Source organism: Stegastes partitus, unplaced genomic scaffold, assembly GCF_000690725.1.
Source record: "Stegastes partitus isolate 25-593 unplaced genomic scaffold, Stegastes_partitus-1.0.2 Scaffold6, whole genome shotgun sequence".
Taxonomy (NCBI): domain Eukaryota; kingdom Metazoa; phylum Chordata; class Actinopteri; family Pomacentridae; genus Stegastes; species Stegastes partitus.
Window position 1 is genome coordinate 9,298 of NW_007577737.1, and position 23,403 is coordinate 32,700.

Here is a 23,403-nt window from a genome sequence, read left to right on the forward strand (position 1 = left end):
GATGCAGGGTGTGGTGATGTATAAAACATCCTTCGTTCCTGTCTCTTCACCAAAACAGCCCCTCGAAGCCTGACTTTCACTCTCCGGTCCTTTGACATTCCAGCCCTGGTGAGTAGAAAATCTTGTTGTTTGTTGTTTATCGTGCATTCTTCAAGTTGCTGACTTTAAAAATGTCCCATGGTGGGGTTTTTTTCTCAAGCAACAGTGTCAGAGTGAGTTTGATCTGAACGAAGCTTAAACATGTAAGAACACAGAAGCTTTACAATCTGCGTTCATTCTGTGTTTGCTCTGAGCAAACTTCTTCATTGTTTGCGAAACTTACAACAGGCATCGCCCATTCTGATTCAGTGCCAGCTATTTGCACAAAATGAGGCTGGAGGGTCCTTCTCTCTTTTTTTTTCTCTTTGCATTGCACAATCACACGCTGGCACCAATCTTCTGTTCTTGCTTTTTTTTTAAATTGCAACCACATTGAGCATCTGCACAGCGATGAAGTATTGGTTTTTGTGCTCCCCATCTGTTTACACACCCTCTGATGCCACAGTTTCCTCTGCCTACCATACCCCAGAGAGGGAACAGAACCGAATGAGTCACATCGCAGCAACCCTCTTGGGTTTATGGAAAAAGTGGGAAAAACACTTTTCAGACGCGCTGCATTAAGGGAACAGACATCTGATGTTGCTACTGAGATTTGAATCGAGTCTTGACGTGCTTCTTTATCCAGTGCAATAGATTTACCTTGAGAGAATAAACCGTTGCCAGGGGCCGATGTCAGGGTGAAATAAGAAGGGTGGGACTCAGGTGGAAACCCAGTGTGTATTTTTATCCACCTATGAGCGACTGCTTGCTGCTGAAGAGCGTTTAATGAATTTAAATTAGTAGTTTCACAGCTATATGTTTACATGTCTTTATAATTAGCGTATAGGAATAAATCGACAAAATAAACTACAGCGAGGGAAAAACAATACGTGCAAGTAAATTCTACTTTAAGTGAATCTGTTTAAACTTGGTTTTACCAAACAGTGCCTGCACTCTTCTCTTCTCTTTCCTTTCCTGTAACCACACCCTGAAGTTGTGGATAGAAACGATGTCCTTTGTTAGAATCCAAATTTGACCACAATACCACATGATCCGCTGTAATCTGAACCAGTTAATGTTACCAGACCTAAAGTCACAGCAGCTTGACATGAGAGTATTATGTTGGAGCAAAGCTTCACATTTAGTCACCTGAATAAATATATATAACGAATACTAGTGACAGTCACAGGAGGAGATTTCCCCAATATCACTGTTAAACTCTTTTATTTCCTTCTGTCCTCCTACAACAGCCATCATCATGAGTGACGTCGAGACAGCGATGAAGCTCCTCATCAAAGCCTTTCATAAATACTCCGGCAAGGAGGGAGATGCCAGCACCCTGACTAAAGGGGAGCTGAAGGACCTTCTTCAGACTGAACTGGCGGGATTTATTGGTGTAAGTGTCCTCTGGCCTTGTTATACTGAGTCCTGCATAGAGACTGTATGAACACACCGTCCTACTGCACATGAGTTTTGTACCAAGAGAGTAGTAAATGTACGAATGCTATAATATGGTGTGTATTTATTCAGGCATGATTAGACTGAGTGACATTTTTCCTCTGTTTAATGATCAGGGACAACGACAGCTTTAAATAAACGCCTAACAAATGGGATGATGCATGAGTCCACATGTTTGCTTTCCTCAACTACAGAAATCCACCGACAAGGCAGGAATAGATAAAATCTACAGCAACCTGGACTCAAACTCCGACGGCCTCGTGGATTTCACGGAGTACGTCACCCTGGTGTGCTCCATCACTACGCTGTGCAACGACTACTTGTGCGGCAAGAAATGAGGATCCAAGCGCCACCTTGGGGCCAGCTGAGAGAGCTGCCTCTCTGTGAAAGAAGAAATAAATATTTACCCACACTCAACAGCACTAACGCACACTAAAAGATGAGAAGGAAGTCATGAAAACATTATATTGTAATGCAAAATTAAATAAACTTTTCTTCAAACGACTGGAGTTGTGCGCTTTGTCCATACAAACATTGAGAACAATGTTCACACTGATATTGAACACACATATATAACAGCAAGATAATCTTCGTAAGCTCATTAAATTCAAGATGCTTGCACCAGAACACCCTCAGGGGCTTAATTTTTGTTGAAACTAGACTCGACGTTGGAGCAACACGAGTGCAGGTTATGACAGGTAGGATGGCATTGATGTTGCCATAGAGATGACATGACAGAGTACATTTAGCTCGCTGAGATGAATCGACACAGCTTCTCTCTGACAAATTAAATCCATACGCAAAAAAATGCTTCCTTACATTCAACGCCACAACAACAGAGTTTTAGGTGAGGCTAATAATGCTTGTTTTAGGGAGATGCTATTATATAGCTGCCAATATCCATCCATCCATCATCTCTACACCGCTTAATCCTCACTAGGGTCATGGGGGGCTGGAGTCTATCCCAGCTGACTCAGGGTGAAGGCAGTTCACAATTTACAATCACCAATTAATCTCAGCATGTTTCTAGACTGTGGGAGGAAGCCGGAGAACCCGGAGAGAACCCACGCTGCACGGGGAGAACATGGAGACTCCACGCAGAAAGATCCTTCTGGCTGCGAGGCGACGGTGCTACCAACTGCGCCACCTTGCGGCCCAGAATAGAATACCGTCATCCTCCGTCTTTGGTGATAAACTAGTAGTCGGTGGTTTTTGCCATGTGTATGTCCTCTGGTGGCACCAAGTCCACAAACAAACTTCATGCTGAGAACTGTTCTTTATAGAGAGGTCTCAGCTTGGAACATGCTCCCTGTAAATTTTGTTCTGGCAGTTTTGGAACTTTTTTTTTTTTTTTGTGAATTTTATTTTTTTTACTCGGCGCTGTGGGTCTGTGACCATTTTTGATTTATTTATCGCTTTCAAAACTTTTCTTGTCTCAACATTGGATTGATATTAAATGATGTTGTCTCGCTGATACTCTGTGATTTTAAATTGATGTTTTTTTAATGTTGTGTTGTGAACGGACCCCAAGAAGAATAGAATAGAATAGAATAGAATAGAATAGAATAGAATAGAATAGAATAGAATGTTTTTATTGTCTTCATACACAAAGTACAACAAAATTAAAAGACAACTCCAGTGGTGCAAAATACAAGTATATACAGTTAGGAATGAGCAGAGTAACAGCCAAACAGTAGAATAAATATATTGCACTGTTGACGTAAGAACACTGTGGATATACGATTAAAGATAACTTGTTGTGACTTCACCTGAATATTTTGGGGTTTTTTTACATTTCTAATGGCTTTTAGTATTAAAAAAAAAAAAAAAAAAGATTTTAAATACAAAACATACATTAGGATGTAAAAAAAAAAAAAAGAAATATTATGTGTAATACAATTGCTCACCAGGGGGCAGCAGGAAGGTCCCGGGGCTAAAGCGTGGAGGTTGTTTTCCCGTGTGGGGCTTTTCCAGTGGCTGCTCCGGCTCCCGAGTGCAATCTGAAAACATGCAGGTTACATGAACTGTAAAGTGTAAATTGCCTTTAGGTGTGAGTCTGTAGGTGTTAGCTCTGTAATGGGCCACTGACCTGACCTCGCTGTACCCTACATCCCTCAAAGTGCCAGACAGGCGGTCCTGATGACGGGAAACAGAACCACAGCCGGACTCGTAGAGGTCACAGGTCAGTGCATTTATATAGGTCAATATATTTATATTTATATGACTGAGAATGGATGAACACTTGGTGCGATTTCTGTGAATAATACAGTATTTTTCACGATGGTACTGATTTAACAATGTTTTCCATCAGTGATTAAACTTTGATTCTTCGACTGTTTCTGTCCGTACTGCACGTGCCTGCTCGGGGGGGGGGGGGTGCTTCAACACCAATATTCCTCTGATGTAATGTATGTGCGACAGTAATGAGTAATCATGCGCCTCTTGGGCTGACAACCTGCACGTTTTCATTCCAGTCAAACAGCCCAGTAGGTGATTTCACAAATCACACCTGCCTCTGGTTTTTAAAACAGGGAATCAACATTTCTATTCCTGTTCAGCTCAGTTACACAGGATCATATGAAACAAAAAGCACAGCATTAACAGTGACTTGCATTCGTGTTTGAAATAAACAAGAGAGAAATATTACACTCTAAAAATATTCTATTTTTTTTTATGGTAGGCAATTTCAGTCCAAACCAGATTGAGCCAATCACTGCCATCAGGTGTTCTCTGTAACTCTCAGTCAGACTTGTGCACCTGTTGACAGGTATTCTGGCCCACTGCTCATCAGCAAAGGGCTCTCATTTGTCCGGGACAATTTATTTATTTATTTAATTATTCTTTTCAATCACAGTTTAAAAGCAATGTCTCATTTCACTAAATTTTAATTTAACAAATTTTTATTTATTATTACTTTTTTCAGTTTCGAGTTATTTAAGTGACTAATGTGAATTTTGCCTTTTCTTTAATGGACGGGTATGAATACATTAGAGGACGACTGTAAAACATCCAATTAATTTACTGTTTAAATAATTGTTTTGGGTAAATATTTGCGTTAAATGCGTTAAGATGCCCCCCTTAATACTAATGTCTATTTTCTTTATTCATATACATATAATAACAATATATGTACAGAAGAAGCATCTTTAAGTGGACACATTCAGAAAGCAATTAAACCCTAACAGACTTTATTATTAGAAAACCTAATTAAAATCTGAAAATCTTACCTCACGCTATTTAAAAAAACAACATTATATTAACGTTATTTTTTATATCCTGATGCTCTGACATTAAGTGAAGCTGTTAGCTAACACATGCAGAAAACATTATTTTGAATTAATTTAGAACTGATTGTTCTGGGGCAGAAGTTAGAACTTTACTATAGCTTTATTGTCACTGAGGTTTAAATTAAGAGCATAAAAATAATGTCAAGGACATTAAAGGACAATAAAAAGAATTCAAGCAGCCTGCTACAGCAAGCTAATATCGTATAGCATAATTAGCTTAACCTCATTTAGCTAGTTAGCCTTTTAGACGCTTAATAATACATATTTAGTGCTGCTTATCTATTATATTATTGTATTAGATGGTACTGTATGCAATTTATCAGAAATCTGTCTGGCTTTATTTTTCAAAAGACCCCAAAACCATTTCTTCTGATTTCTTCACATCAATAAAATTTCAATGCTTGTTAAAGATTAGCAAGGCCGCTATCAGGAAACGTGACAATATCAAGGAATTAGGATAAGAACACAACACAGTCGGAACAATAACGCTCACATTGTTAACAAATAGCATAATGAGATGTTAGTAATGAGACCTCCGGTGACGCCTCCGGTCGGTCACGTTGTGCGGCCGTGTCCCGTGACGCTGCGAGGGGCGGGTTATCGCCAACAGAGTGGGTCTGTGCTGCTAACGCTACGGAGGGACAGAGCCCGAGTGTTGTTTTGAATCTGCTGGAACACACCGACTGGAGGGGGGCTAGCGCCTGCGAATAAGATGGCGGATGTAGGAGACGATGAAACTCGACCGGCTCTCCCTTCGGCATCCCGTAACGGTCCGATTGTGGGCTCGTCGGCGGTCACCGCGGGCCAGACCGCAGCCACGGTAACGTCAGGTCCGAGGGTGGTGAGGATCGTCAAGTCGGAGTCCGGCTACGGTTTCAATGTCCGCGGTCAAGTCAGCGAAGGAGGACAGCTTCGGAGCATCAACGGGGAACTGTACGCTCCTCTCCAGCATGTCAGCGCCGTGTTACCCGGAGGTGCTGCAGACCGAGCGGGGATAGCAAAGGGCGACAGGATCCTGGAGGTGTAAGTCAGCCTCTATCCGTCCAATTAAGACCAGGAGTTAGCAAGTAAGGCTAGCTGCCCAGTGTAGCCTGAGTGGATCCAATATCAAACATGCGTTTACATTAGCCGTCTTCAGGGTATAACGTTACTTAACTTACGTCTTATAAAAACAGAAGTAGCCGTTTAACTAACTAGCTAGTTGGTTAATTGTTCACCTAACACTATAACTAAACATTAAGGGATATAGCTACACCAAGCTAGCGCTGAGTTAACTAGAAAGCTAACCAGCTTACATAAGTTGGACAACAGGCTGTGCATGTTGATTAGCTTTAGCAAGCTAGCGAGCCAGGTAGCTAGTATGTTTGGCTAGCTCCCTGCGCAGTAACTGCTTCAGCGTGGCTGGAAGGGCGAAATTGAAACCACAGTCCGGTTGACATTGCATTGTCATATGCGGTACAGTGGTGGTAAGTGTTTTGACCGTGAACCAAAGAAGGCGGATGGCAGTGTTGTCACTCAGATCCAGCATCATGTGGAGAGAGTGTCCTGGAGAAGAGCGTTTCACTGAAGAGCCTTCACTGCAGCCCTGCTGGTGTTTACATGGGACGGTTGTAGGGGCTGTCTCTGCTCTTCTATCACTACATGTATCCTTGAGTGGTTTTGCTATTCATGCCTGGATCCTGGAGACATGTTGTACAAGGGACCTCTATCAATGCTGCAGAGAACAGTCAGGGGGCAAATGTGCTGTCAGTCCTTCCCTACAGAACATAATGGGTCAAAGCGTCCACTGGCCTTGAACTCTTAGCACATATATAATCAAAAACCCAATTGAAAATGTGCTCTCAGATCCTCAATCAGCTCATATTTGCTGACAGGGAGACTTCTAATAAAGCCATGGTTAAACCTCCCTCCAGGCCTGTACGCGTTGACCCTGACAAGGAGCAAATGCTGGAATGTGTACAAATGCTCATAGTAAACACCTGTGTGCACTTGTTCCATATGTTTCCTGGAAGCCCGTGTAAATCTGTGCCCTCGCATATCAGCTTCAAGTGGAGTATTAAATCTGAGTAGTGAAAACACGTCCATGAAGAACAGAAACCGAAAACAAGGAACACTGGTTTTACTTCTACTTGCTGAGGCATCAGCTCGCTCCAGCAAAGTGTGTGTTTTTGTCGTTTCAACAGTTAAATCTCTCACCGTGTGGTCATATGACAGCACCGATACTTATCATGTGACATATTAACTAGTTTCGCAAATACTCACCAGAGCGGTTCAATGAAGTCCGTCGTATGTCAGCGTTTTGCTTCAGACGCTTTACGGGCAAGCAAAGGCAGCGCTCCATTTCTGATAACCAGTTATCATGTGGTGTTTATTGTCTGATTGTATAACCACTGCCTGAGTTTAGTTTGTGTAGATCATCACATTTTCAAAGGCTACCTTAAAAATACACACACAAAAAATACAATAATGACCTTGTGTGTTTGAAGGAGGCAATAATTTTGTGTTATGTTCTGTCACCTTAGTGTTAGAAGTGGATCAATTACCTTTATTAGTTTTGAACCTTGGCACCAATAACAGTTTTCTTTAATAAGTGTGACAACAGATAAAACATGTAAACTATCATCAAAACAGTTTTGATGTTAAAATTTGCTCGCTTATCTCAAGTTTCATTTGTCAGATGCATTTTATGCTGTGGTCAATCGTTACAGCAATGTGCCTGTGTTCTTTTATAAACTAACTGAACATGTAGTCACAGCCCTTCTTAATATTGTCTCCTTTCTGTCCCGGCCTGATTCCCATCCTACACCTGTCTGACAGACACGGTTGTGTTTCTGTTTTGTCTGACACGAGGATGATGGGATTAGAGTTGAAACCAAAACTTCTCCCCTTTATCTTCACCTCTTTGATCCCCTCCTACCCCCAATTTTGCCGTTCAGCTGAACAACTCGGAGGAATTCTGTCACAACAGACCGGCTTCTCCCCGTCTCCCACCTTTGTCTGTGTTTTACACAAGCGTCATGTGTTTGATTTTCCCTATTGTGATCCACGATGCTACACAGATGTGCATCTATAAACCCGAATAGAGGCACGGCATAAAATGGACAGACCCTGTGCTCGTGCTCTTGCCTGTTCCCTGCTTTCCTGTGTCTCTCCCGCTGTTTCTCATAGGAAGATTAGCAGAGACACCTGATGCTGATGCCATCTGGCCTCAGCGAAGCCAAGAAGGGAGGTGTCTCTCAGCACCGAAAGGAAAGGACATTAAAGCTGACCTGGTTGCTCAGCACTCCCAGCATTGTGTTAATCAATGGAGGACAATGCGCTGATATTACCACACAGTATAATGGGACAAAGCACAGGAAACATGTCTGCAGCTGTAATAAAAACAACCTTATCAATGCTTTGATTAACTATTGCATTCACCGATGCATCGATCTCTATGTGAGCCATCAGCTGGGACATGAGCAGTCCTCATCGGGTGGAGTTTATGTTTCAGAGTCCTCAAAAAACGTTTCTGTGTCATTCATTGTATTACCGTGTGTGATTCCTGGATTTTAAATATGTGAAAAGCAGAGTATCAGCTCCATGTTTGATATTGGAAGATGCTCTGAATTGATGGAGCTGCTGTCAAGAGAGAAACATGTAGATGTGTGTTTTCCTAATTGTTATTTTGTGCCGGTGTATGTGCTACACTAATTTCATACAATACCAACGTAGTAAAGAAGCAGCCAAAGCGTGCACCGCTCTGCGCTGGATGTCTGATATTCCCTTTTGTGTGCGGAGCGCTGAATGAACTGCCATTTTGAAACATAGACTGATTGTGTGGAAAACAATAGGTAATTCAAGATATTCAAAACTCCTCGCTAACTCTCTTTGTGTCTCTCCCCTTCCATTCTTCCTCCATCTTTCTGTTGCTCCGATTTGTTTTTGCTCTAGTAATGGAGTGAGCGTCGAAGGTGCAACCCACAAGCAGGTGGTGGACCTGATCCGCGCAGGGGAGAAGGAGCTGGTTCTGGCCGTGCTGTCTGTTCCACCTCAGGAGGCTGACGGGTTGGAAGGAGGCGAGGACGTCCAGCCCAACTACGACTACAGCGACAAGCAGGCGGTGCCCATTTCTATTCCCACGTACAAGCATGTAGAGCAGCACTCCGAGAGGTTTGTGGTGAGTGCTGATTTCACTCTTCGCCTGAGCTTCCTCCCTAAAGCAAGCAAACAGAAAAAGAAACGCCCTCAACACTTCAACCAAACTTGATATCAGCTCTGTCCCTTTTCCTCTAACGCTGTTTTGTTTTGTTTGCTATAGGTGTACAATGTGTATATGTCAGGCAGACAGCTGTGTTCAAAACGCTACCGAGAGTTTGCCATCCTGCACCAGAACCTGAAGAGGGAATTTTCCAACTTCAACTTCCCAAAGCTTCCCGGCAAATGGCCCTTCTCCCTCTCCGAACAGCAGCTGGACGCGCGCCGCAGAGGCCTGGAGGAGTATCTCGAGCGAGGTACGCTAATTGCTCACAACGAATAGCTACCAAAGTCCCTGTTCAGATATCAGCAACGGTATAAGGATGGAAGAATACACCCTGCTGTGATCAGTTTTATAAAGTACATGGAAAATCATGTAAATCTAAACGCCGGATGCAGACGGTGACATTTAGCCGCCCTTTGTTTATTTGATTTTCTTTGACCTCGCTCGTTTCACGCCATCTTTTTCTATATTTGTCTCCAGTGTGCTCTGTGCGGGTGATCGGGGAGAGTGACATCATGCAAGAGTTCCTCTCTGAATCAGATGAGGTTTGTGTCTCAGTCATGGATATTCTGTCATTTTTGATTTTGAAAAGTTATGTCTTCGAGTCTGGAAAATTTTGTTGTTGTTTTTTTTCCTTCCAAAATGTTCTTTAATGCACAACTTTTAACAAGGAATCTGCAAAGCACCTCAGTTAGATCTTTCATTTTAGAAATTTGAATAGCTGATACTAAGAATTGACTGGTCTAATGTCCCATATCTGAAAATAATCTTGAGAAATGTAATATAATAATAAGCCAGGACAGGTGTGAGGTGTTGCATTTATAGGAGCAGGAAAAGCCTGTGTAACTCTGAGTGCACCAAAACAACAAAGAATAGTACGTATTTCCAGATTTATGAGGAGGAAGAAGAACAATTTGTTATGTTAACCTGTTCGGTAGAGTTCACAACATTGTTGCTGGCTAAGTTTGAGAAAACAAAAGTGACACTCGATGAGATCATTGAGGCAGACAGAAAAAATGGCGCTTTGATTTCAGGTTCTCCCAGAAGTAACTATTTCTGAGTAGGTACTTACTTTATCTCCCAAAAGAGGTTCTACAGGCTCAGCTCCTGCAGTTGACATACATGCAAAGACTCAGGCCGACCTTAAACGGCCCACAGGAATGGTTTATGAACGCATTAGGGCTGTCCCAGAGTCAGGATCCTCTAAGCTGACCCTGAGTCTTGGTGAAAAATCCTCACTTGTTTGCAGCGTAGTGCAGAAACACTCGTTCTCCTCTGAGTGCACGGCTGATGCATCTTTCACTGAGTGCAGTCCGTCTCTCTACTGACATGCAGAGGCAGACAAACCAGACAGCAAAGTTTAATTCAGGCTTGCCATTAAAATTAAGTGATATAATTAATTGTAGTTCACAACAGATACAAGAATCATTTTCATCCCATTTTTCCAATTTGACTAAAAATGAAAATGAAGAGGAGAAGGACGAGGCTTTATTCTGAGCCCCAGGATGTTTATTTCACCTCCTCTGGTCTAATTTAAAAACAAAAAGTATGCTGTTTGCTCTAAACAAGCATCATCGCTTGTATTCGTTGCTTGAAGGTAGCAGTAGCTAGCTGTGCCTGCCGGTCTTAAAGTGAGTCAACCTTTGCCCCGCTCGTGTTTTACAATACTACCCATCTAATCCCACATTTAAAGAAACACAATTTTGAGGATTAGGACTTCTTACAGATAGCAGTTGAGGTTTGGTTATGGCTTGTTGGTTTTTGTTTTTTAATCTGGAAGTACTTAGCAGTTACTCAGAACAAACACACGAGCGAGTAGGAGCCCTTGTTTAATCCACAGGGGTAAATGTGGCTCCGCAGCTGTTCTCATTATGCTCTGCTTCACCGTATAGAACTACAACGGAGTGACAGATGTAGAGCTGCGGATAGCGCTGCCAGACAAGACCACCATCTCCGTCAGAGTCCGCAAGAACAGCACCACAGATCAGGTGTACCAGGTGAGAATATGAGGCTGATTCTGTTGCACACAATAAAACACAGAACTATGCGTCTCCTGGTGGACCCATAACTCACTCGGTATTTCTCTTCTGTAGGCATTAGTGTTAAAGGTCGGAATGGACAGTATTATGGCGAGCTACTTTGCCCTTTTCGAAGTCATCAACCACTCCTTTGGTAAGAACTGTATGTTGTTTTTCTGGGAAATTTTTCAGGCCATTTTCACATCCTCTTGTGTTTATTTAAAGCTTTCTCAGGGGCGGGTTTATCACATGGCCACTAGTTTTCTAAATACAGACTTGCATAACCCCACTGGTGAGTTTAATTTATTGGGCCGAAGGGTACGTGTGCAATTTTAAACTGCAAGGGCAGGTAATTTGGTGTAGGTTACAGTTAATTATTTATTTAGTGGCACGACCTGTTCTTCATCCCCCCTCATCGTCCCTCCCGCCCTTTTTCGTTTCAGTGCGGAAGCTGGCGCCTAATGAGTTTCCCCACAAGCTTTATGTGCAGAACTACACGTCGGCGGTGCCGGGGACCTGCTTAGCGCTCCGCAAATGGTTGTTCAGCTTCCAGGAGGAGGAGTTGCTCAGAGACAACCCGCTGGCGCTGCACTACTGCTTTCACCAGGTAATAACAGTAATTGAATCCCACTTGCTGCGGACTTCAGGGAACTCAGCCCAAAATTTGATCCTCTGGGTGTTTTTTTTTTCCTTCAAGAATTTATACACTCGCTTTCGGTGATGGATGATTTCTGACATATTCAGGGAAATGTACTGTAATGTTTTTTCTGTTTGACTGTCAACTATTTATGGTCTAGTTAATAATTCTGGGTTGCAAGGGTGGATCGATGGTTAGCACCGTCGCCTTGCAGCTAGAAGGTCGCCGGTTGGCGTCCCGGTGAGGACACTGTTTGCATGTTCTCCCCGTGCAGCGTGGGTTCTCTCCGGGTTCTCCGGCTTCCTCCCACAATCCAACAACATGCTGAGGTTAATTGGTGATTCTAAATTGTCCGTAGGTGTGAATGTGAGTGGGCTTGGTTGTCTGTCTCTAAGTGTAGCCCTGTGATAGACTGGTTACCTGTCCAGGTGAACCTGCCTTCACCCTGAATCAGCTGGGATAGACTCCAGGGACCCTCGTGAGGATTAAGCAGTGTATAGATAATAGATGGATGAATAGTTAATTATTCCAGCAACAATCTGCTTTCAGTCAGTGTAAACACACTCATGCTGAAACAATGTGTATTTGTTATTTTGTCCGCTCTCTTAGACATTAAACACAACACTGGTATCTATCCATCCATCAGCCATACCTGCTTTATCCTGTTGAAGGTTGTAGGAGACTGAGGTCTGTCTCATTAAAATACATAATACATTTTAAAAGTTGCCTTTAAATATCAGGCTTTGTGGCAACTCGACTATTTCCATGTGAAAAGTAGATTTTTTTTTTTGTCTTTTCTTACACTTCTGGACCTTTACCTGCAAATCACAACCTCATAAAGTCACAGTCTAAACAAACTGGCAACCTACTGCCAACCAGTCCCACTAATGACATTGTGAATGTAAAACAAAGACTCAGCTGCTTTAGAAGGTCAACACTTCGTGTATATAATCAGGAAATGAGAGAACAATGACGTTCAACAAGCCACTGAAAGGCTTTTACAAGTTTTTTTTTTTTAGTGTATAAAGGATGAACCGAGAGAAAAACAAATCCTCTAATCTGAATTAACTAAAATTAGCTGCAGTGACAGGCCGCTGGCTGTCCGCTGACCAGTGAAGGTCACTACCTGAAGCAGTTCAGGCATGCGAGCTTCAGCAATGACCCATTAAAACAAGTTGGAAAGCATAAACACAGACTTGTCCAGAATATATGAAGAGTTCAAAAACAGATAACTCTTATTTTTGTGGATTTTCAGAAAACATATTTTTTCTGTTGTTTGCTTGAGATAATATTGATCAAACTGAGTGGATTTGACTCAGTAGAAGTGACATGACAAAAACAGAGATAACTTAAGTTTGATTGATGTTGTCTCAGGTGGACGATGGAAAAGGTTTGTGAAGATGGAGTTATCTGTTTTTGCAAATGAAGTCTTCATATAAACCTTAAATAACAGCTGGTTTTTGATTGTTTGTTTTTTTTTCGGGGGAGGCCATCTGAGGCAGACAAAGCTGTGACATATCATCACCAACTAAGCTGATATTGTCCTTACATTAGCTGCGTCATTCATTTTGGGTTGTGTTTCCAGACACCTGGCAAACACAACTCCAGTATTCTCCCGTCTCGGCTCTCTTTAGCTGCTAAACGCCATGTCCTGTTCACCAGCTGATCGCTAACCGTCTGCTGTGTTGTGCTGAGCAGGTAGCGTACGGCGGGTTTCCTGTAGCTCCCCGCTGTGGCCAAAAAGAATTCCACTACGAGAGTGAACCCAAACATTAAAGTGGTCGGCCAGTCAGCTAATCAATGAGCTGAAACTCATTAAAAACATCTGAGAAGCAGAAGCCTGCTGCAGAGTCCGATGATTATTCTCTGTGGGTTCATCACCGCGAGTGGCCCTTTTTGTAATGTCAGATTGGTTTCTCATTAGTGGCCGATATCGGGGTTGTAAAAATATCGGCTGTTGCCGCTTTAGCATGTACACAAGAGGTCATTGTTTGCTTCAGGAAGAACGCGCTTTCGCCAAATTACTTAAATGTAAAACACTTTCTTCTCTGTGTCCTGTCTCTTCATGCCGCCCTCTAACCCTCCATCCCCTCTCCCTGTCTGTCCAGGCACTGGATGATGTGAAAAAGGGATTCATAAAAACAGAGGACAAATCCTACCAGCTGCAGAAACTGGCAGAGCAGCGCAAGATGGCCACGGTCAGTACCACAGACCAGTCTTTGTTCGGGGGAGGGGATTGGGATGACTGCACTTTTTTTTTGCCGGCTTACCAGAGCCATCACCAAAACACTACCAAACGAAAACGGACAGAAAAGTCAGAAAGTCTTTCACGCTTCATAATAGCGCACTCTGTGGTGTAACCGGAGAGAAAGCCATTGAGTTTATATCAGTGTTTGTGGAATAATAATTGAAAGTGGCATAAGTAAGTGCTTTTGTGTGTAGATGCAGCCTCCCACCACAACATTTCCAAGCTTTTAGGAGGCAGAAAGAGGAAAGTTAAAGCAGCATTCTTTCATGTGTGCTTCATTTGTAACTGAGCGTGAGGCAATATCTGGCTTCATGCAACGAAGTAACACGATTCAGCCAAAGTGTGACTCAAAGAGGGCATTACTTCATTCATTTGTGCTTTGAAATTGAAGAGTTACAAGTTTGTTTTCACGGCTTAATAGTCGCAGTCTCTTTGCTTTCCCACCACAGAGCCTGTGCACTCGCTGCTCCATCAGCAGTATCACACCAATAAACAGATTTCTCATAAATTAAAAATTCATGCTATATTTACAGTACAGTGATGTGGTTGTGGGAGGCTGAGAGCTCTCCCAAACTGCATGTTAACTACAGTGTAGTTTGCCTTAACTTGGTTGTAGTAGTGACAGGTGTTTGTGCTCTGTGATGCCCGGCAGTACCTGAGCCTATTGCGAACGTGCGAGGGCTACAACGAGGTGGTCTTCCCCCACTGCTCCTGTGACTCCAGGAGGAAGGGCCACGTCATCACGGCCATCAGCATCCATCACTTCAAGCTGCACGCCTGCACCGAGGACGGCACGCTGGAGGTCAGCATTTGTCTGTGCTGGTGTAGAATACTGCGAAAGTTTGGGGGGATCCAGCTTATCACTTTTTAACACCGCATGTTCTTTTTTTCTCGCTACCGTTCAGTACAAATGTGCTCAGTCTTACATTATTCATTGTTATTATTACTATCTATTCATTTCTATGTTTCCCCGAATAGATTTCCCCAAATACTGACTGAAAACAATGTTGAACTCAACATTTCCACAGAGTTAAACTGCTCTACTGTCTCTCTCAGAACCAGGTTATAGCTTTTGAGTGGGGGGAGATGCAGCGCTGGGACACTGACGAGGAGGGCATGGCTTTCTGCTTCGAGTATGCCAGAGGAGAAAAGAAACCTCGCTGGGTCAAGATCTTCACTCCATATGTAAGTGTGCATGTCTGTCTGTCACACTTCTGCAGGTTTTTATTGTGTTGATTGTTTAAGGATTAAGTTTTAATGATTTAATAATACACGCACTTGCCTTAACATGTTCTCTTTAGTAACTCTGTCTGCTTTGTTTCCCTCCCAGTTTAACTACATGCATGAGTGCTTCGAGCGGGTCTTTTGTGAGCTGAAGTGGAGGAAACAGGTAAAGACCACTCCTTTCCTCTTTCATTCTTGGAAGCGTACGACTCCATGCCAGCTTTGAATTTCTAAACTTAGCCCGTTCTCGCATTTTTTTTTCTTGATAGACACAAAAGCCTCGACTTCAAAAATGATGAGTTTTTTTTTTGTATTTGTCGTGTATCGATTTCTCTGCTCTCAGGTGGAGGAAGAGGCGTCTGATAAAGACAACAAGAACTGCAGTAACAACGGTAAGTGGCGAGCATTCCACACGCTCTCTCCGTCCTAAATTCAAAGGGATGATATTCTCTGTAGCACAGTTTGCAAACACCAGCGCCGAAAGGTTAGAGGCTAGATTTCTATCTGGGGCAGAACTTACAGAAATATGTATCCAGATATGCTCGTGAGTGGCGCGTTGATTGATGGCGCTCATCAAGCACCATGAATTATTCAAAAGATTTCCTATCTAACGAAACCTAAAATGTCAAGAGCAGGGAGAAGATTTCAAGTATGCTGTCTTGTTTAATTTCTAAAAGACAAAAATATGTAAATGTACGAATAGTTCAGGTGCATTCGAATGCTTGCATAGGTTTTTGTGCTGCTTCTAAATCTGCTTATGAGGCACTAAGCAAAGCAAAAGGGAAACTACAAAGCAGAGAAAAATCACCTGAGAGTAAATTCTCCTCCGGTTACATCAGATGACTGTGACGATACTACTGTATTTGTGCGTACAGGGAAAAAAGGCAAAGATGTGTTTACATGTGACTCGCTATCAGGGCCCCATGTGAGACATCACACAGTCACAGTACAAGTATGTGGACCAGCAACTGTGAGGAATGAGGGTGATTGAGAAAGCTTTGGAGTTACAGGAACAGAGCCATAAAAGGAGCAGCCAAAAAGCTTGAAGACATCCAGATGTGAGGCGTCAGAATGCTTCAGAGGGACTTGTAGTTTAATAACAATCAATAATTAATGCGTCCTAATGACACTGTTGCACACATGATGCCACGTGATGTGTGAAAAAAAAAAGCCAAACCGTTCAGACTTGTTCCCCTGAACCGTGTCTCTGTGTTCCAGAGTTTCTTCCTCCTCTCGAGACACAGCAGAAGGGATGGCGCCACCTAGGGGGGGAGATCGCGACTTCCTAAAACCGTTTGTCATCACTTGAACTAGAACTGGTCCACTCGCATTATCACAGCCACCCCAGAGAGCGCCCATCGACAAACACAGGACCGAGCGACAGACTTGAGGCGAATCCCTGCCCCGACAAACAAAACCGGACGCGATCGATTTGGGAAATTGGAGCAGTCACACTTTAACCGAACCCAGGGACGACGCGCGCAGTAAGAAGAGCGACGAAGGAAAATCAACAAAAAAAAGTCAACTCTCATGTCATTTACTAGCTTCTCCGTAGTGTATCTCGTTGTTTTCCTTCCATGCGTCTGCCCTGTGATGTGGAGCAGGAATCAATACAGTGTGTGAAGGGTCACCACAGCAGCGCAGAAAGGGAGCCCCTCAACGAAACGCCACTTCACCCAAAAGCTGACTTCCTGGGATGGGATTCAGACCCCACTCAGTCCAAACCCCGCGGCGTTGGCCTCGCCTGCCGAACTGAGCTGAGAGGAAAATAAGAAGGGAGAGCTACAGAAAACGGGGGTTTGTTTTCCGCTTCCTTCACAGCTGGTGATGATGGATGAAAGCTTCACACTGATGCTGGACATTAACACAAAAATGATGTTTTCTTTCCTTCTCCGGGGTCGTAAGTATCCCGTCTTTGTCAGAAAACGTAGGCGGCACAAACCGGGGGAGATGTGTTCAGAATTATTTGTATGTTTAACAATCTTACTTCTGATGAAACATAGATTAATATAAGAGCTAAAAATAATTGGTTTCTTGATCTAACACAATGAAATGCTAACTGAATTACGTTCAAGCCGCTCTAACTGACGTCCATTTCTCATCTTGTCTTCTGGTCTAACCCACACTACCCAGTTGGCAGCCGGCCATTAATGTCAGTATGGATATTTATCCCCCTTGCGAGTGTTTTATTGTGGTGATTTTGCAGAGGTTGTAAGTTGAGAGGAGGAGGCTTCCTCGTTTCCGTAGCGCCGTGCAGGAGGAGTAATGTTTTGAACAAAAAGGTTCATGACCAAAGCGTTAATGTTCTCGAGACGTCACACCTTTACGCAATCCTACCGACAGACAGTGAATTTAAGGACAGAATGGGAGAGTTTTTTTGTTTTTTATTATTATTTGTTGTCCGCTGAGCTGCAGTTTTCTAAACGGGCAGCAGGGAGCAGCAGAGCGTAAGCCCCACTCAGTCGTATGTTTGGAGCAGAAATCTTCTCAGAGCTTCTTAAAGAGTGATCCCTCTGGCTCTGTAACTCACCCGAAAGTATCACTCCTTCCTCTGCGGTTTGTCCATTAACCGAGTCAGGAGGATAGATATGTGTGTCTGTCTGTCTGTCTATATGTGTGTGTGTGTGTGTGCGTGTGTGCGTGCGTGCGTGTGCGTGTGCGTGTGTGGAACAGGAAGCAGGTGGTGCATAAACTTGTGCATCCACAGCCATCAGCATACGTAGATAGCAATGCAGCCAGTTCTCTGCCTCCTGCTGCACCTGAACGGATACAGTATTAGTGATAAGCTCATAATTTAAGATGATTTTTTTTTTGTGTGATTATCTACAGTTTTCTATGTGCAGAGTTTCTTTTTTTTTTTCTTCTCTCGCACACAGATAATAGATTCGATTGTGTGTCTCATGTTTCTGTAGATGTTTTTTGTCTCACCTGAAATGCAGAGAAAGCAGGTTTACACGCTGACAAACAAACAAAACAAAGTCCCCTGAATGGAGGCAGGGTGCACACAGTTCTTGATATCAGTTTCGCCTCAATGCAATAGTTTTGTTTATCCCACTAAGGGCTAGTGGTTTATCTCAGCCAACTCATTACTGACTCATTCTTGTGCTTCGCTCGCCTTTTGGCAAAAAAAACAAAAAAACAAACATGAAATTGAGAGCAATTTTTTGTCTTTTTTCTTTAAATCACACTAACTTTGAGAGCACAGCGTTTCACTTTATTTCTTTTTGAGCTGAGGTTTTAGTTGGGGGAAGAAGATGTTTATTTCACGCCCAGGTTTAATTTGCTTTCAGTCCATTACCTTGGAGCGTGCTCATGTGCGAGCGTGTCCTCTGTGTTTATCATTGACATTGCTGATAAGCTTTTAGGCTCTGATTGGACGCGTCTGATGAGCTGTCGGTGCGAGAGCCAGCAAATGAAGATGGGGTTTTTGTATGTGCATGACAGCGGAGACACCAGACAGATGGAGACAAATGGGAAGCGTCTCCTATTGTCTAGCTAGCATTCACTGCCGATCACACACAGACACACACACACACACACACACACATCCCCCATCTCCCCGCTAACTCTGTGACAAAAATTTCAAGTGCAGCGTCATGAGATGTTTTACTTGAGGACGGGGCTCGGTCGCACACTCTCGCAGCATGTTGTGGGTTGGACACACTTCACAAGTAGCTGGATGGAGAATTGCAGATTGCCGGGTGGTCACTTTGACAGCTGAAGTAATAGCCAATTTAGAGATGGATGACACAAGAATTGGAGCTGTTCAACCACCATGATTTTTCTTTTTCTAAGATGTAGAGGGGATAGATACAGAGGTTTTGTGGTTGTGCGTGCTGCCTCGTCTGTCCTCTGCCCTCCTCACTCTCTCCAGGTTGGTCTCCCATCATCACAGGGGGATGCGGTTGCCGTGGCAGCACCACGTTGGCTCAACACACTCAGTGCAGCCTCTGTTCCTTTTATTCCTGTCAGCCAACTGACTCACTCCTCCCAATAATGTATTCAAAGCAGTGTTTTTTTACTGTTTGATGTTTGTTCTACGTCCCCGTGGCTCGTGCTGCTGTGAATAGGCTTTTAGAAAGCTGCTTTCTGTTTTTTTTTGTTTTTGTTTTTTTAATATATATTTTTGTGGTTTGGTTTCGTCTCGTCTGCGCCAGGTGCCATCTTATGCTCAGTCACAGGCAGGTGTGTATTCTGTCAGTTGTCGTCCGCTTCATCGGTGAGCTAAATGTCATAGTATCAGTGTTTAGGTGAAAGCAAAGATGACAGGAATGTTGAGAAGCACGTCTTTGTACAGTCGGCTCGTGTTTGTCAGTTTTCGTTTGCTGTGGGCCACCTGTGTTTGTGTTTGAGTCGCCGGACAGCCTGGGCTCGTAAGTGAATGATTATTTATGGAAAGAAGGTGGGATTTTTTTTTTAACGCAGGACTTTGCAGATGAAATGAATGTTGGACGGTACAGCGAGCATGGTGACGATAGGATTAAAAAAAAAAAAAAAAAGATAAATGGCCACACGTGAGGCTCAGAAAGTTTGTGTTCGCCACAAACCGCCACTGATCTAAATGATGCCGTTGCTATAGGAACACATTTCTGAGTCTCGTGTGCCAGATCAGCACTGATTTTTCACAGCGTTGTTCAGTGTTCAGGTATTGTGTACGGTCTTTTCTGTTCATTCGAATTCCTCTGCATTTCACAGGGCTCATACTCCAGGGTCTGAAGTGGCTTTTTTTGTGAGGCCACTCAGCCACTCTTTTTTTTTTATATACACTGTGGGTTCAGTCAGAGCCACCGTGTTCGTCTCATCCTCAGCACTCGTGCGTAGACTCGATGCTCGTCAACCTCTGGAACGCACATCTGGCTCAGAGCGCATTAGCTGCTGGCTTTTCTCTCTTTTCTTTTCTTTTTTTTTTAGCTGACGCGTCCTACCTATGAATAACCTGAAGGGTGGATGTAAGTGCTGTTTGGGGAAAAAAAAAAGAAAAAGTGTTTGCCTTTTGTGTAATTAATTTCAGTTCTTTGCTTTGAGAGACGGGCGAGTAGGAGACGACATTAATTACAAGCCTTGTTTGTCTTCAGCATAACCTGTAAATAGTTGTTTTAAAAGAAAAAGAATATCCTTTTGACAACAACAACAAACAAAAAAAAATGCACTCTTGTTTCTCCAACTCAGAACCTTTATTTATTTAAACAGAAATTATAAAGATTGGGGAAATTATAGTGTACAACGTTAGAGCCACCATCGATCATGAGCTTTGTGTGTGTGTGTGTGGAGGAGGGTAGCTGAACACACAGCGAAACAAGGTGTTTAAAACGGAGGCGGTGTCTCATTTACTAAGTGTGTAAAGACATTAATTAACACCTTGAGGCAGAACTAGGCTAAAAACAAAAAAAAACACAAAAAACAAACAAAAAAAAATGGAGAGTTTTATATCTTACAAACACCCATGAAGGTTTACTAACCAGTATAAGAAAAAGGAAAAAAGTTTTGAAAATGTTGTGTAGAGTAATAAATTGTAACAATATTTTAAATAAAGTTATATATTGGGAAAAAAAAAATGCTGTTGGTGTGCTTTTATTTTGAAATGTGAAATGGACTCTTTGAATTAACCTCCACGAGCTGTAAAATGATACAGCACTCGGGTTGTTTCCATCAATTTATGGATCCTCCTGGCGTCCGGTGAGGCTTCGCCAATGTCAAGAACATCCACCTATAAAGACATAAAGCTGCGGCAGCACTGCTCATCGGGGGCTAATTAACTTCTTGAGGGAAAAAAGACGAGCGCTTAATAAGCTTTTAATTTCCTTAAACTCACATCGGTCAAAAAATGTTACTGGAAAAAAACTAGTGAGTGTTTCCTTTTGTGAGCTGATGGCAGAGTTTCATTTACGCGCGTTATTCAATCTCAAGGTTTGTTTTAACCGCCGCGCTCGTTGAAGAGCTAAACCGTGTAATTTGAGCGCGCGTGGGTGGTGTTTATGCAAATGCAGTTCGTAGTGAATCGACGGCGATAAATGTTAAGTTTGGAGCAAAAAATTGCAGGAGAATGACTGAGATAACGAGCTGAAGGTGATTTGATTTTTGTTTTCCTCGACGCTGCTGCATTGCACAAGCTGACGGATGAATGAGGCCTAATCGTGACAAGAAACAGAGATGACAGCTTTCTGTAGCTTAAGGAAGAGGAAAATAAAGTGTAATGCCACAACTTTTTTTTACAGCTGACTGTGTTTGTCGCAGTGCTTGTCCCTCTTCTTGCTGTTTTATTGTCCGGCTGTTTGTAAAAAAAAGTTGACATTTCCTGCCTGCAAATAGCCTCAGGTTTGTAGGAAAGGAAACCAGCTCCTGAGGCAGGTGCTGTGCTAATCATAACGTCCACAGGCACGGTGACATTTTGACGGTCACATGCTGCAAAGATCCTAATGTTGCTCATTGTGCTCAAGACGCAGTCCGAGGCGAGGCATTATTCAAACCAAAAAGTACAGGGCCTCCTAATGCACCCGGTGGAACCGAGCCCATAAACTGCTGTGTGCGTTGGCACCGGCGAGGCGAAAACACTCCTCTTGTTAGAGCTGTCTCATGTGGCCGCTATGTGCTGACTGCAGGCTGCCACCCCGACTTTACCACCTGCCCTCGCCTCCCATTTTTCTTGTCTCTTCTTCCCCACAGTTATTACACATAATCTATCCGGCTCAGCTGTTGGCTCACTGTTAACACTTATTAAGATTATATGAACTGATACTGTCTGCTTATATGCTTTAAAAATATACTGTCCGTAGCCGGCGCTAGCAGCTTTAGCAACCACAGCCACATCACTGCTCCCTCTAACCTCCACAAACATCAGGCATTAGTAATAACCTGCTTCGTGCTCAGATAGTAAAGCGACAACCCTGAAGGAACGTGGCAAAATGAGGCAACGCAAAGGTGAATGAGCCCACTGATGAAAGCCCTTGCATTTACAATACTACCAACTGTGATGACATTGCCGTGCAAATTCATGAGTCGGGCACAGTTAGTGACTCATGTTATGTTTCTATCAGAGCAGACAGGCTGAGCTCTGGAGACAGGGTCAAACCATCCAGCAAACTTTTTTTTTTTTTTTTTTTTTTAATCTAACACAACGTTTTTCCCTTTTCGCTGTCGTGTGTGGTGACCTTGAGTTGAACCGCCAACTGACTCATTACTTCACACAGGCGACACTGTTTGAGAGGATCAGAAACACACCTCTGCAATTACCGCTCAGAGACTCTGAGACTGCCACTTTCAAGTCCCTCTGTGGTTGATTTCACCCCAGAAACTCATTTCTGTGTATTAAAGTTACATCTTTAGAAGTTTCTCCTTTGAAAAGAAAAGAAAATGGCTTAGATGTAACTCTACACGGTTGACAATCTGCATTTTGTGAAGCCCGTGCCTCTTTCTACGCTCCTGAAGCTCGAGCACGCCGGCTCACCTCTGCTTATAAATACTGTGTTATGCTACACGACTAGTTGTTTTGTAATTCAGCAATTCGTGTTGGAAACAGACTCTGAAGAAGAAGGATACAGAAAGCTGACGTTAATGCTTTCTTAGGTTTATTACGTACGAAAGCCCAGAAGAGAATGTCGTCGGTGAAGATTCTCAGTCAGTTATGGCTCCTTAAGGATATCAGTATGTGGAACTCCCAACCAGTCAGTCAGAACTGATGAAGCCTCTTGGATGAGAGGTGGAACGTCTTCAAGGAACTCAAGCAAGTCCAGTTGCTACGGTTAAACTACAAGAATGTCATCAGTAAACTTCAGCCACTGCTTGTTCTTGCTCATTGTGTTTTCCAGCATATAAAAAAACACCATATGGGAACGTTAACGAAACTTGATTTTCAGCAGATGGGGTCTTTTAATGCTGGGGAGGAAAGTTAACTTAACCTGCAGCTCACAACATCAATGCTTGCCAGATAAGAACATTTACGAAGACTGTATTTGAATACAAATTTGTACTGTAGATGTGTTATTTATATTCATGATTCTTTATACTGGGCTGCACAGGGGCTCTGTGGTTAGCACAGTCGCCTCGCAGCAAGGACACCTGGGATCTTCCTGCGTGGAGTCTCCATGTTCTCCCCGTGCAGCGTGGGTTCTCTCCAGGTTCTCCAGCTTCCTCCCACAGTCCAGAAACATGCTGAGGTTAATTGATGATTCTAAATTGTCCGTAGGTGTGAATGTGAGTGTGCTTGGTTGTCTGTC

General features: G+C 43.1%; 2 protein-coding genes across 2 annotated transcripts; both read left to right on the forward strand.

Moving 5' to 3' along the window:
* On the forward strand, window positions 1–2,041 carry LOC103356287 (ictacalcin-like). The gene is made up of 3 exons (XM_008280384.1): window positions 1–108; window positions 1,329–1,474; window positions 1,731–2,041. The coding sequence occupies exons 2-3, from the start codon at window positions 1,337–1,339 to the stop codon at window positions 1,872–1,874; spliced, it is 282 nt and encodes a 93-aa protein (XP_008278606.1). The 5' UTR covers window positions 1–108; window positions 1,329–1,336; the 3' UTR covers window positions 1,875–2,041.
* A 3,404-nt stretch (window positions 2,042–5,445) lies between these two features.
* On the forward strand, window positions 5,446–20,605 carry snx27a (sorting nexin 27a). The gene is made up of 13 exons (XM_008280396.1): window positions 5,446–5,846; window positions 8,757–8,982; window positions 9,124–9,316; window positions 9,544–9,608; window positions 10,956–11,060; window positions 11,157–11,235; window positions 11,525–11,688; window positions 13,827–13,916; window positions 14,619–14,768; window positions 15,023–15,151; window positions 15,297–15,356; window positions 15,534–15,582; window positions 16,409–20,605. Exons 1-13 carry the CDS (start codon window positions 5,536–5,538, stop codon window positions 16,477–16,479), a joined length of 1,692 nt encoding a protein of 563 aa, XP_008278618.1. The 5' UTR covers window positions 5,446–5,535; the 3' UTR covers window positions 16,480–20,605.
* Window positions 20,606–23,403: the final 2,798 nt, after the last annotated feature.

Bases quoted from the DNA above. Each gene is read 5' to 3' on its own strand.
- LOC103356287 (XM_008280384.1), top strand. From the start codon at position 1,337: ATGAGTGACGTCGAGACAGCGATGAAGCTCCTCATCAAAGCCTTTCAT. The intron at 1,475-1,730 runs GTAAGTGTCCTC...CCTCAACTACAG, and splicing joins AACTGGCGGGATTTATTGGT to AAATCCACCGACAAGGCAGG.
- snx27a (XM_008280396.1), top strand. From the start codon at position 5,536: ATGGCGGATGTAGGAGACGATGAAACTCGACCGGCTCTCCCTTCGGCA. The intron at 9,609-10,955 runs GTTTGTGTCTCA...TTCACCGTATAG, and splicing joins TCCTCTCTGAATCAGATGAG to AACTACAACGGAGTGACAGA. The intron at 14,769-15,022 runs GTCAGCATTTGT...TGTCTCTCTCAG, and splicing joins CCGAGGACGGCACGCTGGAG to AACCAGGTTATAGCTTTTGA.